This window comes from Galeopterus variegatus, unplaced genomic scaffold (genome assembly GCF_000696425.1).
Source record: "Galeopterus variegatus unplaced genomic scaffold, G_variegatus-3.0.2 Scaffold208, whole genome shotgun sequence".
NCBI lineage: Eukaryota > Metazoa > Chordata > Mammalia > Dermoptera > Cynocephalidae > Galeopterus > Galeopterus variegatus.
In genome coordinates, this window is record NW_007726319.1 from 151,892 (window position 1) to 166,313 (window position 14,422).

Genomic DNA, 14,422 nt, shown 5'->3' on the forward strand with positions numbered 1-14,422 from the left:
AAATATACAAATACTACTTAAAACTCAACAAAAAGAAAACAAATAACTCAAAAAGTAGACAAAAGATCTGAACAGCTATTTCACCAAAGAAGATATGCAGATACACATATGAAAAGATACTCAGTATCATATGTCATCAGAAAATTGCAAGTTGAAACAACAATCAGATACATACACCTATTAGAATTGCTAAAATCTGAAACACTGACAACATCAAATGCTGATGAGGATCTGGAGCAACTGGAACAGTCATTCATTGCTGATGGGAATGCAAAATGGTACATCCACTTTAGAAGACAGTTTGGCAGTTGTTTACAAAACTAAACAGAGTCTTCACATACAATCCAGCAATTGACTCCTAAGTATATACCCAGTTGACTTGAAAACTTATGTCCATATGAAAATGTTTATAGCAGCTTTGTTCACAATTGCCAAAACCTGGAAGCGACCAAGATGTCCTTCAATAGGTGAATGGATAAATGGACTGCAGTACATCCATACAATGGATGAGTATTCAGTGAAAAAAAGAAATCAAGCCACAAAAAGGCACGGAGGAATCTTAAATGTATTTTGCTAAGTGAAAGACACCAGTCTGATAAGGCTACATACTATGTGATTCCAAGTATATGACATTCTGAAAAAGGCAAAACTTTACAGACAGTGAAAAGTCAGTGGTTGCCAGGGGTTGAGGGAAAGGGGAGGAAGGAGGATAAATATGTGGAGCACAGAGCATTTTTAGGGCAATGAAACTATTCTGTACATTACTATAATGGTGGACACATGTCATTACACATTTGACAAAAACCATAGAACTCTTCAACAGAAAGAGTGAACCCTAATGTAAACTATGGACTTTAGTTAATAATAATGTATCAGTTATAACAAATATACCATACCAATGCAATATGTTAGTAATTGAGGAAACAGGGACAGGAGGTAGATGGCTTATGGGAACTCCGTACTTTCAGTTTTTCTGGAAACCTAAAACTGCTCTAGAAAATATTCTACTAATTTTAAAAAATCAATGGTAATAGAAGTATAAAGCATGGAAATTTAATCAAGAATACATACAAGATCTCTATTTTTTAAACTTTAAAATATTATTAAAATTATCTATTATAAAAGATGATTTTAATAAATGGAAAGATATTCCATAATCTTGGATAGGATAACTTAATATTATTAAGATATTAATGCTTTCCAGACTAATTGATAGATTTGGGGCCATCATAATCAAATTTTACTTGGATTTTTAAGGTACTTAACTTACTTTAAAATTGATTTGGAGAGAATAGAAGTCCGTGGAAAGTTGAATCAGCTTTAAAAAATAATAGTAAAGGGCCGAGCCCGTGGCACACTCGCGAGAGTGCGGCGCTGGGAGTGCAGTAGCGCTCCCGCCGCGGGTTCGGATCCTATATACAGATGGCCGGTGTGCTCACTGGCTGAGCATGGTGCGGCCAGTCTCAAAAAGACAAAAAAATAAAATAAAGTAAGTAAATAAATAAATAAATAATAACAAAGAAGGGGAACTTACCCTATTACGTAAGATATCTTTTAAAGCCATAGTAATGAAAAGAGTTTGGGAAAGACAAATCAACAAACGGAATGGAGTAGAGAGCTCGGAGACTTACCCACATGTTTATGGGGATCTAACATATGAGTGAAGGGACACTACAAATCAGTGGGAAAGAACCATAAAAACACATCAAAATTAAGAATTTCTTTTCAACAGAAACATAATGAAGGTAGTCAATAGATAATAGCCAGAAATGGAGAAGATATTTGTAATATCTAAAATTGGTGAGGGGGTTGGCCGGTTAGCTCAGCTGGTTAGAGTACAGCCTTGTAACAACAAGGTCAAGGGTTCGGTTCCCCATACCGGCCAGCCACCAAAAATAAAAATAAAATAAAATTGGTGAGAAATTTATGCTATATATGGACTGCAAATCAACAACAACAAAAAAAATCCCACAACATAGAAAAATGGGTAAAGGATATGAATAAACAATTTTAGAAGAAGAAACAGAGACTCTCAAAATCATTGGTGATCACCCAAATGCAAATTAACACAGAGAGATACAATTTCACATCCATGACACTGGAAAAATAAGAGAGATGGGAAATACCAAGGATTGGCAGAGATGTGGGGGTATTAGTGGGATGTAGATGGATTTGGTGATCCAGAGCTTAGTCTGGAATGATGTAGTCACATTAAATATATACATATCCTATGACCCCGAGATTCTCTTCCTCAGTAAGCATCCTAGGGAAAATTCCAGAGAGTCCACAAGAGATTTCCAAGGGCCGTTTACACTGGCGAGGACCTGGAGGCAACCTGGATGATCATCAGTGGGCAAGTGAATTAAGAAAGTGTGGTGACCACACACAGTGGAACTACCCAGTGCTGGAAGCAAGGTTCAGACACACACATAGCACCACGTAGGTAGATCTCAAAAACACAGTGTTTATTGAAAAACATTAGGGAACATAATGGCATAGTATAACAGTATGTATGTAAATCTAAAATACATGCACAGAAAACAACAATATACATTTTTCAAAACACATTCCTAAGAAGAAGCAAAACAACAAAGAAGGGGGCTTTGCACAGACCAGTGTGATGATGTGGCATGAACTGAGGAGAAGGATTAACTTGGCTAACGATGAATGACTTGCTTCCTACGGGTTAGAAAAAAATCAGCTCCAAGTTCAAATCCAGAGACCTTTGTTCGAGTTTTTCTTGCAAGACATCTAAAAAAGATATTTTGGGGTAAAACATAGATTCACATCCCAGTCAGTTACATGTTTCCCAAGGCCCCTTTCTACGTGAACATGAAGTGACCTTAATGGTCTTTTCTTTTTTTTTTTTTTCCTTTTTTTTTTGTCTTTTTTCGTGTCCGGCAACAGATCGCAACCCTCAGTGTCGCGCCCGTACCGGACCGGGACCGGCAACGGGATCGCAACCCTCGGCGTTGCTCCCACACCTCGCTCAGCCAGTGAGTGGGAACCGGTCTGTATGTGGGATCCGAACCCTCGGCGGGAGCACCTCCGCACTTCCCAAGCGGCGCACTAGCGCAGTGCGCCACCGGGCCGGCCCGAAGCTGATGTTTTTAACCTCTCCTACTTATCAGGTGCCATGCTGGGTGCTTTATAGAGGCTGTCGCATTTCACCTTCACAGTGAGAGGTAGGTATTACCTACCCATTTTGCAGAAGATGTAACTAAGGCTCAGAGCCATTCAGTGACTTGCCCAAGGTCTATATTTAGTAAGAAGCAGGTATCCAAAGCCAGACCTATGTGCTCTCCCCACTACACCATACTGAAAGGGGCTGAAAGGCAGAGAGGTCCTGCAGCTCATTTTGAGTCTATGTACCGGGTACCTGTGAAGAACTTGAGGGCAATGTTGCAGCTGTCAGTCGTGACAGCAGGAAGCCCAGAGGTGGACGCTCCACTTTCTCTTTCCTGGAAGGACAGGTGGAGGCCCATCTGCATGGTTTCCCGTGAAGGACTCACCGGTTTTGTCCAACATCAGCACCATGTGCTGGGCTCCCTTGTGCTGCTTACTCTAGCTGTGCTCCTGGACTTCTTTTGGTGGCATCCGTATCTTAATCAGTCGGCATGTTCTCTTTCCATGGCAAACTCCTCAAGGGCAGAGACAAACGGGTCTCTCTCTCTGTACAACCCCAGACAAGTAGCCCATACAACCAAAAGGAGTTGCTTGTGTATTAATTACATTTCAACTAAATTAAAATGCAATGCTTCTATCCATCACGTTAGTTTGACAGACCTCTGGGTTTGAAAGTGATTTGTTTATGCCTAGAAGAAATTAGTCAATGAAAAATTAAGAATCATAATTAAAGAGGTTCTGCGTCTCATAGCAATCTGTCTACAGGTGATTCACCATCGCATCCCAGGTGAATGCAGGCAGATTGGACATACATTATGAGCCAGTAGAGTATGGGCTGGCCACCAAATGTCTTAAAATCCCACAGCCAAGAGGGATTTCAAGAAATCCAATATCTTGTAATGAACAACATGAGCCTGGGAGTCAAGGTGGCCCTAGGTTCAAACCCCAGGTCAACCTGGTAGGACCTTAGGCAAGATCTTACACTCTTCAGCCTTAGTTTCTTCATCTGTATAATGGAGATGGTAATATATTCCTCTGAGTATTGTTGTGAGGATTTATTGCAATTGGGAATGGAAAGTATCTAACAGAGTACCTGAGATTCAGTAAATAATTAATAATGTTCACTCTTTTATTACATTATGAATAAATATCTCCAAGAACGGAGCCTCTCTTAACATATTCATCCTGGGAAGGTAGAAACAGACATCATAATATCTGCTTACAAGCAGATGATCTCAGCTTACATGGTGACTTGCCCATGTCCACAGCCGAGTACACAAAAGAAAAACAAATTGCAATTCATCTTTCATTCATTTCCACTTCGTATGTTTAACCTATATAGGAAATACTTCTTGTATGTTAAGTTTCCATAACATTTTTCCTTAAGAAGGTTTTCTAAAAGCAATTTAGAATAGTGCATTCATAGAGTTAGGAAGGAATGGTCATAGAAGTCAGACAGCCCAACATTTTTCCAATTTGAGAAATTTTTTAACAAGCATATCTCCACCCCTACCACTGGCAAATAGCAAGTCAGCTTTTGATCAAATAATTCCACCCACAGGGAGCTCACAACCTTGCAAGACAGCCCTCAAAAGTTACTGCAGCTCTTTCTTAACACCATCAGCACCGACATCTGAAGTATGTACTCACTGGACAAGACTGTAAGTCCCCTGATGCTTGAGCCCAGGTTGCTGGTTTACCACCATATCTCCAGGACCTAGCACAGTGCCTAGGAACCCAGCAGGTGATCAAGAGATACTTTTTGGCTGGATGGATGGATATGCCCTCTCTGCACACTACAGAATAAGTTAAACCTATCATACTATGGCTTAGAGTCCAAGGCATGCAATAATAAACTTACATCTACATTAAAGATTTGGGGAGATTTCATGTAAAACAATTATGGAACTATAACTATCCTAAGACCTATAAACTATCCCAGGCTTGGGTGTCAGGAGAAAAAAAAAAAAAACCTCTGCTCTGAAGTGAATTACCCACTGATTATAGGGTTGGGGGTAGTTGCCAGGTAAAAAACAGTCCATTAATTTTTAAATATTAACACTAACAGGTGCCTAAGAGATAATTACTAAGAATTGCATTTATTTCCAAATGCCTCCTTCTTTTCTTTAATCTTTAACAACATATAATCTATCATCTATTTTGAACTTAATACAATGCCTAAGACCTTAAAAGAAATGTATGTAATTCTGAATTGGTCACAAGGACTGACTATTGACAGAATCTACTCGTACTTTCCAAAAATATGCATTTACTCGTTGACAACATGATCTCTTTCTCAAATTAAGTCATTGGACTTATTAACTGTTATATCTAAGAACAAGAAATAGTGCTTATACTACATATATAAAAATGAGGACATTCGATTTTATTAGCAATAAATACTGCAAGTCACCCTGCTCCAAACTGGTTGTGCCATATCTTGCACTGTTTTCTTTCCCTTTTGCAGAATTCCATTTGCTGGAAGTTTCAGGTCATGCTCAATGACTGATTTATTGTTTTACTCACAGGAGGAGGGGGGGAAGCATTAGGTACCTGGTACCCAGCAAAAGTCCAGACGCAGAGTTATCAGTGGAATTCCTCAAAGTGACAAAGGGCTTCATGAAGGGTCCCTTGCTGGTACAACCAGGTCACAAGCCTAAGAAGGCTTGACGGGTGTGGCTGGCTCCCTCCCCAGGGCCCTGCTCTGTTCTCGATCTGGGCTTTGCTGCCTGGGGCTGGGCTGCTTCTCCTGGCTCCCTGCAGGATCTCCAGGCTCCAGGAATTTGGACCGAGTGGTAGAGACATCGCCGGCAGAGACGGCAATCGCCAGCTTCCTCCCTGTGCTGTCTTGTGATTCAAAGCAGATTCTGCTCCACTCTTTTAAAAGGGGAGCACATGAATGCTAGAGACCCACAAGACCAGAACTGAGCAAGAAAACCCAACAGTCTGATACAACAGTCCGCGAGTAAGTAGCTCATTCAAGGTGAACCATGGCAGGGATTTGGTCTTGGGGAGCCTGGGACATCAAGGTCTGATTGCTGAGAGCGTTTTTGTGGGAGATTATAGGAGATGCAAGAGCACTGGGCCTTGAAGCTTTCACAAATGACCCTGGGCTGGGACCCACTATCTCCAAACTCTCTCTCTCTCTCTCTCTCTCTCTCTCTCTCTCTCTCTCTCACACACACACACACACACACACACACACACGCATACACACATCCCTATGTACCAAGGTCATCCAAGCACTCACTGCGTTTGTGCTAGGCTGTGGGGAAGAAGGGCTGGGGGAAAAAAAGGATGCTTTCCTATCTTGGGCTTCTATCTAAAATAAGCCCCATTAAGTCCAGGGGCCTTGTTTGCAAACTTCTTTGGGAAGCAACTTTAAACTGGGCCTCTCCAACATCTGTCTGGTCTGATACCAGAGTTAGACAACTTAGCAAAAATTGCTGCTGGCTGTATGTGTGGCACAGTCATTGAAACACTTTCCATTTTGCCTTTTTTTTCTTACATTAATTTCTAGCTAATGCTCTTCCTTCCTTGGAAGGGTACATTTCTTTTTTTCTTCTTTTATTTTTTATTTTAAATTTGTATTTATTATTAGCATATTCATTCTTTCAAATCATGATATTTCTTTATGCCCTTTGCCCAACCTATCACTTCCCAAATCCCCCCCATCTCTAGCATCCCTAGGTAGGTTCTCTCCTTCTGAAAGCTCAGCATATTGTTTTGGTCTTTTCTTTCTTTCTTTCGTTCATTCATTCCTTCTTCCATCCTTCCCTCCCCCCTCCATACCTCTATCCCCTCCCTTCCTTCCTTCCTTCCTAGCAGCCAGTTATAAGTGAGAACATGTGGTATTTCTGTTTCTTTGTCTGGCTTATTTCACTTATAATTTTCTCCAGACTCATCCATATTGCTGCAAATGGCAGAATTTCCTTCTTTTTTATGGCTGAGTACTATTCCATTGTGTATATATACCACATTTTCTTTATCCAGTCATCTGTTGATGGACACTTAGTCTTTTGTCTTTTTCCGTGTCCGGCAACGGATCGCAACCCTCAGTGTTGCCCCCGGACCGGACCGGGGACCAGCAACGGGATTGCACCCGCGACTCGCTCAGCCAGTGAGCGGGAACCGGTCTGTATGTGGGATCCGAACCCTCGGGCGGGAGCGCCGCCGCGCTTCCCAAGCGGCGCACTTATCCAGTGCGCCACCGGGCCGGCCCTGTTGATGGACACTTAGGTTGGTTCCATATCTTGGCTATTGTAAACAGAGCTGCAGTGAACGTGGGAGTGCAGGTATCCCTTCAACATGATGATTTCCATTCCTTTGGACATATATCCAGTAGTGGGATTGCTGGATCATATGGCAGTTCTATCTGTAGTTGTTTGAGAAACCTCCATACTGTTTTCCATACTGGCTGTGATAGTTTACAGTCCCACCCACAGTGTAAGAGTGTTCCCCTTTCCTCACATCCTTGTCAGCATTTATTACTGTTGGTCTTTTTAATAATGGCCAGTCTAGGAAGGGTACACTTCTATGGTAGGAGCTATCTTTGTATAATTCTACTCTCTGTGAAAGTGTTCTTTTTCATGAGAGTAATTCACATGACAAGAATTCTGATATTCTAAGAATGATTAGCTCATGCATCGATACTTTAAGGTGTGTATGTATTCTCAATATTTTATATGCCACTCATAGAGGGCCAGGATTTCAGTTGCAGCCTGGATTCTTTCCCAACATAAACAAGTCATGAAGCCTCTAAACCTCAACTATTACCTCTACAGTTGAAATCCAACAACACCTACCTAGTAACATTGTTTAAATAACTGAGAATGTACAAAGTCATGGTAGGTGATTATTATTAATAATATTATTATTATTTGTGATAGACATAGCACAGCCATAATCTGGCAAAATACCAAGAAAAACGGGTAGGGTGCACTGTTTGTATTTCTATTCCCAACATCTGATCAGGGCCTTGCTAAGGTCACACATATAGTGACAAAGGCAGGTCTTCCAACCCACAGTTCAAACCCAGTGAGTATTTCTAAGGTGGACATAGCAGGCTGCCCTGAGCAGGTGAGACCAGGGAGGGTAACCAAGGCAGCTAAATGAACTTCTCCCTCTGCCAGTCCCAGCCCCTGAAATCAGAGCTGCTGTCCCACTTCTCTGGAATGTGACCCTCTCTCATCTCCAGCATCTGGCCTCCCCTGCATCTCTCCCTCTGAATTGCAGGAGCCCGCCAGCCTCCATGCTACCTGTCCTGGCCACCCTCTTCCTCCTTCACTCCTGCTTCACCCAAGGAGATGGCCATGTCCTCGAAGGCCTGACGCTGCTGAAGACAGAGTTTGCACTTCGCCTCTACCAGAGCGTGGCAGCAGGTGGAAACGGGACAAACTTTGTCATCTCTCCTGCCGGTGTGGCCCTCCCACTAGAGATCCTGCAGTTTGGAGCCCAAGGGAACACTGGGCGACAGCTGACAGATGCCCTGGGGTACAGCGTCCACGGTAAGAGGCCTGTCCATGCATGCTCGCTGTCCTGCTCACTGTCACTGTCACACTCACCCTCACGCTCAGGCTCACTGTCTCTCCCAGGCCCACCCCTACTCCCTTCCCTGCTCAGGTTACCTCAGGAGGTGGGGAGCTGAGCTCCCAGTGGTGTTAGAGGATGACCACTGGGCAGGAGTGTAACAAAGGGCGTTCAGACTGCAGTGGGGGTATCCTGGATTTTGAAGGTTCCCTTCTAACTTCAGGTTCCATGGCAATTTTTCAGTGTCATTTCACACACCATTTTATAGTGCTTAGTAGATGCCAGGCAGTGTTTAAAGCACCTTACAAACACGAAATGAACTAGTTGTCACAACAACCCTGGTGAGGTTGGTCATTTTATTGTCATCCCTATTTTAGAGATGAACAAGCAGATACAGAGAGTTGAAGCAACTTACTCAAGGTCACACAGCCAGAGCTGGGACTCAAGCCCAGGCCGTCTGGCTACAGGGCCTGTGCTTTTGACCAACCTGTTTTTATAAATCTGTGACTTCTAGTGCCAGATCTGCCACCATTCTGTGGGTTACATATTTTAGATTGGCTCTGCCAGCAGTCGTGAGAGTCTCCTGAAGGCCAGGTCAGCTTTGCCTGGCCTATAGCCTGGGCCACAGCTCAATGCCTGGCCTCAGTACCAGCCTACCAACTCCATGCTAAGACAGTCACACATGCATGTCGTTTTTCCTTCTCTATCTCAGAATAAGATGTTGATTTAAAAAAAAAGAAAGGATGGGAGTTATCCTTGCATAAATTAATATTTGTCAGAAAACACAAGAACTAATACCAGCGTAGTCTGGCAAGAGCGTCCTTTGAGGTGGAATCTTGACTTGGCAAGTAAAGGTTAGCACTCACGACGTCAGGCCACAGGGCACCAGCTGAGTCTCCCGTCCCTCTCCACCCACACCCCTGCCAAACAATTCTTGTGACCCTGCTGGCCAACAGACAAACATATTTTCTCTCTGGGGATAACTGAGGTCAAAGATAGATTGCTGGGGTCAAGCCTGTGGCACACTCGGGAGAGTATGGCGCTGGCGGGTTCGGATCCTATATAGGGATGGCCAGTGCGCTCACTGGCTGAGCGCTGTGCGGCCGGTGTCAAAAAGGACAAAAAAAAAAAGATTGCTGGACTTCATTTTTCTCAGCAAGTATATTACCTAAGTGCACATATCCATGGAGGTATTCTTCAACCACACGAGGCCCAGTGCAATGCGATTTGCCAGGTACTACTGAGCACCTGCTGCACATTTAATGTACATAGGTATTCTCAATATTTTATATACCACTCATAGAAGACCAGGATCCTGCTGCCGGTGCTGCGCATCTGGGACTCAGCATCCAGGTATGCAAGGAAAACCCTGAATGCAGGCAGGTCAGCCCCATGGGAACCATGCACCTAGAAACACACTCTAACACGGTGCTGTACGTGCATTTATTTGAAATAAGTTAGTACGGGGAGGGAATGATTTATTCCACTGGAGGATCAGAAGGCTCCCCAGGAGACATGACATCCGAGCTGGGTATGAAGAATAAACAGAAAAATTTTTTTAAAGGGGGCAGTCATTGCAGCCTTAAAACAGAGTCCCATGGGAGTCAGGATTGGGGAAACGTGAGCAAAGTGTCACTGTCCTGCGGGAAAGGAAGCTGACCACAGTCAGTTCTCAGCTGTCAGCTACAGCCATGGTACCTGGTTAACCAAATATGATGATTATCTGACTTTCCATAGAGCCCATCAGAGAATCACCAAATGTCCAGAATGCTTAATAGTCAAACTCTGTGGAACAATAATCTTAATCATAAACTGCTTCCTGGTCTTATGGAGCCACGGTTAATTATTACACGCAGGAATGTGCCGTTTACAGAATTCTGGTTAATAGCACATCCCTGCACTTTGGTTTGCCCCAGTATAGCCCAGAGAATCACATGCATGCTGCTCAAAACAACCCACCAGGCACCTGCCAGCCCAGTCTTTCTTTTAAAAGTCAATGCAGACCAATAAAACAGGTGTAAAGCAGCAGCAAAGCATGCCCAGGGTCTTGGGGCATTGTTCCTGTTTAATCAACAGAAAGATCCACCTGAGCTTACAGTTCCACACATTGTCTTCTTGTCACTGTGTATCCAGACAATATGTGACAATCAGGAGCTTTGCCAGGGTTCTGACCTGCTGTTCATATAAGCACAATGTGAGATTCAGAACAGACACCAGAGATATCCCCAAGGAGTACGTTTGTTTTCACTCCATGAAACACACCATTTCTCAATGTTCCAATTTTTAGGAAGTTTCACTGTTCTTCCAGGTAAATTAATAAAGAGCACTTTACAGCCTTCTGTTAGGCACAAGAACAGTGGAAGGAATAGAGGCCTCAGAGGTAAGGTAGCCTGGCCCCTGGGAAAGAGTTCTGCTTGATGGTGTGTATGAACTTTATTCTTAGAGTCATTCTGTCATATGATCCTCATATAAATCACCTACAATCGCTAGACCTCTATTAATATCTTCATTTACGAAAGAGACAAAAGGTTAATGACTTGGCGAAACTCAGCTCACCCGCTAGGTAAGTGGCAGAGCCAGGATTCAATTTCTAGATTTTCTAACTCCGAATCCGTGTCCTTCCCACAGTTCCTGAGCCCTGCTCTAAGCCATTGAGCAGTTGCATAAACATGTAAGGATCTTGCCTTTATTTCTCACCAGAGGTATCCTCATCACCCTCTCAGCCCAACCAAACCCTTTGGAGATCACGCTAAAGCAACCCTCTTTTAATTCTCTGGCAATTAAAATGTCAGCATCAAAAAGGTGGTCCTTGTAGTTTGAGAATTTTATGTACATTAACCTTATGAAATTGAGACTCGCCAGATTCAGTGTCATATTCAAGAAGATTAGTTCACCAGATTTATTTAAAAGGCAGGTACCCTCCATGCTGGTCTTTCTGATAAGCCACCTGGGTATGAGCACCTGACCCAGCAGGAAAGGCGCTTTCTATTTCAGAGGTGGGAGGAGGGGAGAGATGAAGCCAGCAGTGAAGGATTCTCTTCCAGGGGCTATGCAGGAGAAGTGTGTCCTCATGCTCACATCATTCACACTTGCCCCTTCACAGACAAGATCTAGGAAAACAGCAAACATAGCCAAATAGGAGGCTAGGAGCTCCGATGCCCCACGTTCATTCCGAAAAGAACCCAGCTACCCTGAGCAGAGTCCCCCCGCCCACCCATTCCTTACCCTGTGGGCAGCAGGACAGAGAAGCACCACCACCCACAACGGGGTGGCACTGAGCGAGTTCATGAACTTGTCCGAACCTCAGCGTCCTCATCTGTTAAGTGGGGATGATAACAGCATCTAATTCACAGGGTTGTTGAAAGGATTCAATATGATCAGGAATGTGGAGTGTTTCGCACAATGTCTGTGAACATAGCTGGCTTTCAATAGTTCTTACTCTGACAATGCCTATTCTGGCAGGTCTAGAAAAGCTCTTCCTGTGTGCAAATGGACACAGATAAACCAGTCTCCAGTGGAGAAAAGATTTCACACAAAAATTTACTTTAAGCCAATTTACTCTACTATTTTAATGTTCCTGGCTAAAAGAACGCTGGCCCCTTGACCCAGAGAGGGTGGGAGGACGGAGAGGAGAGAGCTCTGTGACCATTCCTTAGGTCACACTACACTCTGGACCAGGGAAATGTCTCAGTTCTCCTGGGCCGACTGTCCACATTCCACAGGGATGTGATCCTAGAAATACCTAAGACCTTCCTCAATAGAGAAAAATCTGATTATAAGTATGTTTTTTATTTATGTCCTCACTACAATAAAATGCAAGCACTCGAATTAAGCTGTAATTCATGAGATCTATATTCAGAGTCAGGTTTTTACAGTTGTGGATTATAAGAAGCACATTTGGTAGTGTTTTGTGGATGAGTGACATCTGCCGGCTATGGTGGTCTGCAGTCTGGTGGTTGGGGGCCCTGGGAAGGTGGATTCTGGGTGCCCGTGCCCCCCGAGCAGGTGTTAGCTAGTCCCCTTGGGGGTCTGCTGCTACCTCCTGGCTTGGTCTCTGCAGCATGACGGTGTCAGACTGATAGGCCCTAAGCCAAGTGAGTGATTCATCCCAATGGACGCCCTGGGAGAGCCAACTGGGGCAGGGTGGTGCAGGAAGAGGCACCCAGCATGTGCCTTGTAGGGAGTGTCTGTGGATAGCTGCAGGGCTATGCCTAAGAGGGGAGGAGAGGTGTGCAAGAGAAGGGGAAGGCCCAGTTTCAGAGGCTGCTTGCACAGCAAGGAGGCTTTGCTTCTGGAAATGCCCAGCGTGCACATGTGAGGAGTGGGAAGGTTGGGGTACTCAAAAGTGTCCATACTTGCTGATAGACAGGAGGCCACCTTGCAGCTATGGGATGCCTGGGGAAGAACAGAAGTGGCAGCTTGTGAATAATAGTGCAAAAATGAAATTCGTTATTGGTTATGGAGAGAAGCAAGCAATCTCCTGTGTAAATAGTAAATAAATAGAAGTCCAGCTGCTGTCCAAGAAGGTGGAAGCTATCAACTCTCTCAAATGCTTGTTATTCCAACATTCTTGCAGCTTCTCCTTGACATTAATGTGAACTCTCTGCTGGGTCTTAGGAAGATGGGGGATGGGAGGAATTCTTAGCTTTCCTCTGTATTTCGCAAACTGAAAGCATAGTTCTAAAAAAGCCTGTATCCAGATGTCACTCAGGTTTGTAACATGCAGTGGTGGGAATGGATTTAAGTCCCCTACAAGATATGTTAACGCAGTATCCTGTCCATTGCCTGTCATTGTTGCTTGTGACGTTACACATAAATTTCTTGACTTGCGAGTGTTTGAAACCCCACTACCACGCACCAGACCTGCCGTTTACCACCTCTTGTGTCTACTCTAGCCCTCGTCAACATTCCTGAATCAGAAGTTAAGGAAGAATAGCCTCTATGCAGCTGCAGGGTGTTGGTATTGTTTTTCTCTTTGACTTGATCTTGGCCTGATTTCTTTCAGATCTAGCATGGTTTCTTCCCAGCTTTTAATCCCGCAGTTAGTGATGACTTTTCCAAACTGAATGTGTATGGTGGATGAAGCTTCCAAAACTGCAGTGGAGTTACTGGGCCCCATTACAATGTCATGTGTAGACGGAGGTTGCTCCAGCTCCTCTCTCATGCTCACCATTGTCCACTTCTCCCGACTCCTTTTTCACAGACCAAAGAGTAAGAGATTACTTGCACTCCGCTTACGCCACACTGCCGACCTCCAGCCAAGGCACCGAGATGGAGCTGGCCTGCACTCTTTTTGTGCAAGCGGGAATGCAGCTGTCCCCCTGCTTTGTGGAGCGGGTCTACTGGTGGGCCAACAGCAGCCTGGAGCCAGCCCCCATGAGCGCCAACCTCAGTGAGCTTGGTGAGCCCAATGGCACCACCGACCAGGCCAGTGAAGGTGGCCCCAGACAGACCGCAGGTAAAATAAAACCATCCACCTTGGCGAGCCTGAGGTCAGAGGCTGCAAAGACAGAGCATTACCCAGCACTGTCAGAAGCCATGGTGACGGGCGCTCAGGCTGTCCTCAATTGTCACAGAAGTTTGTCCTCTTGGGAGATCCTTCCCTTGAGTGGCATGCTCTGTGAAGCAACTAAAGCTGACCTTTGGCTCCCTTCTGCCCCTCGTCCCACCCTAGCCTTCTCTCACACAAATATACACATACACACACAAACATACAAGTGCACAAACACACAGAAGGGTGCTCAGAGCCTCCCACCTCTGGGCAGAC

The 14,422-nt window shown here is 44.3% G+C and overlaps 1 protein-coding gene across 1 annotated transcript in view; it reads left to right on the forward strand.

The window, feature by feature from the left end:
• The first annotated feature begins 8,377 nt into the window (after positions 1-8,377).
• SERPINE3 (serpin peptidase inhibitor, clade E (nexin, plasminogen activator inhibitor type 1), member 3) overlaps positions 8,378-14,422 on the forward strand; it is a 29,589-nt gene continuing 23,544 nt past the window's right edge. The window contains exons 1-2 of the mRNA XM_008565828.1: positions 8,378-8,633; positions 13,859-14,113. Of these exons, the coding sequence (XP_008564050.1) occupies positions 8,378-8,633; positions 13,859-14,113 (511 nt within the window). The remainder of the gene's footprint in view (positions 8,634-13,858; positions 14,114-14,422) is intronic.